The 2,126-nt window shown below is 41.4% G+C and overlaps 1 protein-coding gene across 1 annotated transcript; it reads left to right on the top strand.

The window, feature by feature from the left end:
* Positions 1-679: 679 nt before the first annotated feature.
* LOC115457345 (olfactory receptor 151-like) lies at positions 680-1,663 on the top strand. Its single transcript, XM_030186762.1, has one exon. The coding sequence runs from the start codon at positions 680-682 to the stop codon at positions 1,661-1,663; it is 984 nt and encodes a 327-aa protein (XP_030042622.1).
* The last annotated feature ends 463 nt before the right edge of the window (positions 1,664-2,126 follow it).

Raw genomic sequence — 2,126 nt, 5'->3', positions numbered from 1 at the left:
AGAACATGGCATCTTCTCATGGATCTGAGAATGAGGCAGATCCTTTAATCCTCTGACTTTCCAACTTATTCTGAGAATTTCCTCACAACATTTCCAAAAGAGAAGCATCATCATAATGTTTAGGTTGCATCAACCCTTTCTAGCTCATCAATGTGTTATTTAAGATGATCTGGTTTCCATTTAGTAGACACCATTAGTACCTATGTTACCTGTGGCTGTGGTCCTTGCAATATTTCTCCTCATTTTAGTGATCCAACCCGTATTTTTCAATCAATTGATGATTGCACTCCTTTAAGATACCCCAACTTGTGATTCAGTCCCACACTCTACCACCTGACAATGGCTTTCAAAGCTAACTCTTTCATACTTGCCCTGTTGGCGCATCTTAATGGTCTTTCTTGTCCTTTCTTAAGGTTGGGGTGCCAGGAGTCTGTCAGAGAAGATGAAAAATGTCTTCAAAGATCCTTGTGATCCATGTAATAAAATCACCGCATGCCCAAATTAGGGCAGATTGAAGAAGGCTGAACTTTATGACTGCATCTCCTTTAGCTCAGGTCAGTGTATGTAGCCCTAGAGAGGACATCATAGGTTCTCCTCTCATGTATATTCAATGAACTTGTATATTCAATCATTTCTAATGATGCAAATTTTTCCCTTATATTTCATCACTGTTTCCATAATGTATCAAAAGGAAAATACCACCACTGCAACAGAATTCATCATTCTGGGATTTCCCGAATTTCCAGACCTCCAAATCCCTCTTTTCCTTCTGTTTTTACTGATTTACCTGATCATCCTGTTGGGGAACCTCACTATAATAACAGTAACATGCCTGAACCCTCGCCTGCACACCCCCATGTACTTTTTCCTCTGTAACTTGTCCCTCGTTGATATCTCTTCCACCTCAGTCACTCTTCCCAAACTTCTGGACATCTTCTTGAGGAAAAATCAGAGGATTTCTGTAAATGGGTGTTTCATGCAGGTATATTTTTTCTTACTTTCGCTATGTATAGAATTTCTTCTGCTTTCAGTCATGGCTTATGACCGCTATGTCGCAATATGTCACCCCCTGCACTATGTCGTGATCATGAACTGGAATGTCTGGGTCCTGATCGTTGCGGGGCTGTGGATTGTTGGAAACCTGGATCCTATGACATACACTGTCTTTCTATCAAGTTTCTCCTATTGCAGGTCCAACATAATCAACCATTTCTTTTGTGACCTCTCTGCACTGCTAAAACTCTCCTGCACCAGTACCTCCACCATTGATCATATAACTTATATTTTGGGAAGTTTTGTGGTGATGCCATGTATTTTGTCAACCTTTGTATCTTATGTGTACATCATCTCCACCATCTTGAAGATCCGTTCTGCAGAGGGCAGACGCAAAGCCTTCTCCACCTGCTCCGCCCACCTGACGGTCGTTATTCTATTTTATGGGACTCTGCTTTGTTCATACATAAGACCGACATCCACACAGTCCCTTGAACAAAACAAACTCTTTGCTGTGTTGTATAATGCATTAATTCCAATGTTCAACCCCATAATTTATAGCCTAAGAAACCAAGAGGTTAAAAAAGGCATAGCAAAATTATTTACCAGAAAACTGTTTTCCCGAGATCAGAAGACCATTTTCTCTGTACAACTTCATGGCAAGAGATAGAGTGTGATAAACCCTATTTATAAAGGATATCTCTTATTCTTCTTGTTAAGTGTGTGACTTGTCTTCCCCAACAGGGCCGGTGTTAGGGGGTGACAAATGTGGCAATTGCTCTGGGCCTCCGTACCATAGAGGACCCCTGAACCTGCCTCAAGCAAAAGGAGGCATAGGCTGAAGGCCTCCTCCTTGGTTTCCGTTCTAGGCCACTGAATTTCTAACACCAGCCCTGGCCAAAGAAAATATGCTCAGATTGTTACTAACGATACCTAAAACTTGCCAGGTATTTGTGACCTGGATTGGCCACTGTTGGAAACAGGATGCTGGGCTTGATGGACCTTTGGTCTTTCCCAGTATGGCAATACTTATGTACTTAAGATGAAAATGATTTATAACTTTCAAATCGCTCTGATATTCAACCTGTGGTGGTTAGTGTTTTTAAAAGCACTGACCTCCCCAGGCTGAATTA

The sequence above is a fragment of the Microcaecilia unicolor genome, chromosome 14 (genome assembly GCF_901765095.1).
Source record: "Microcaecilia unicolor chromosome 14, aMicUni1.1, whole genome shotgun sequence".
Classification (NCBI taxonomy): Eukaryota; Metazoa; Chordata; class Amphibia; order Gymnophiona; family Siphonopidae; genus Microcaecilia; species Microcaecilia unicolor.
The sequence above is the reverse complement of the archived record's forward strand: the minus strand, read 5'-3'. Positions and strand labels throughout refer to the sequence as shown.

Excerpts from the sequence above, each read along its gene's own strand:
- LOC115457345 (XM_030186762.1), top strand. The coding sequence starts at position 680 with ATGTATCAAAAGGAAAATACCACCACTGCAACAGAATTCATCATTCTG.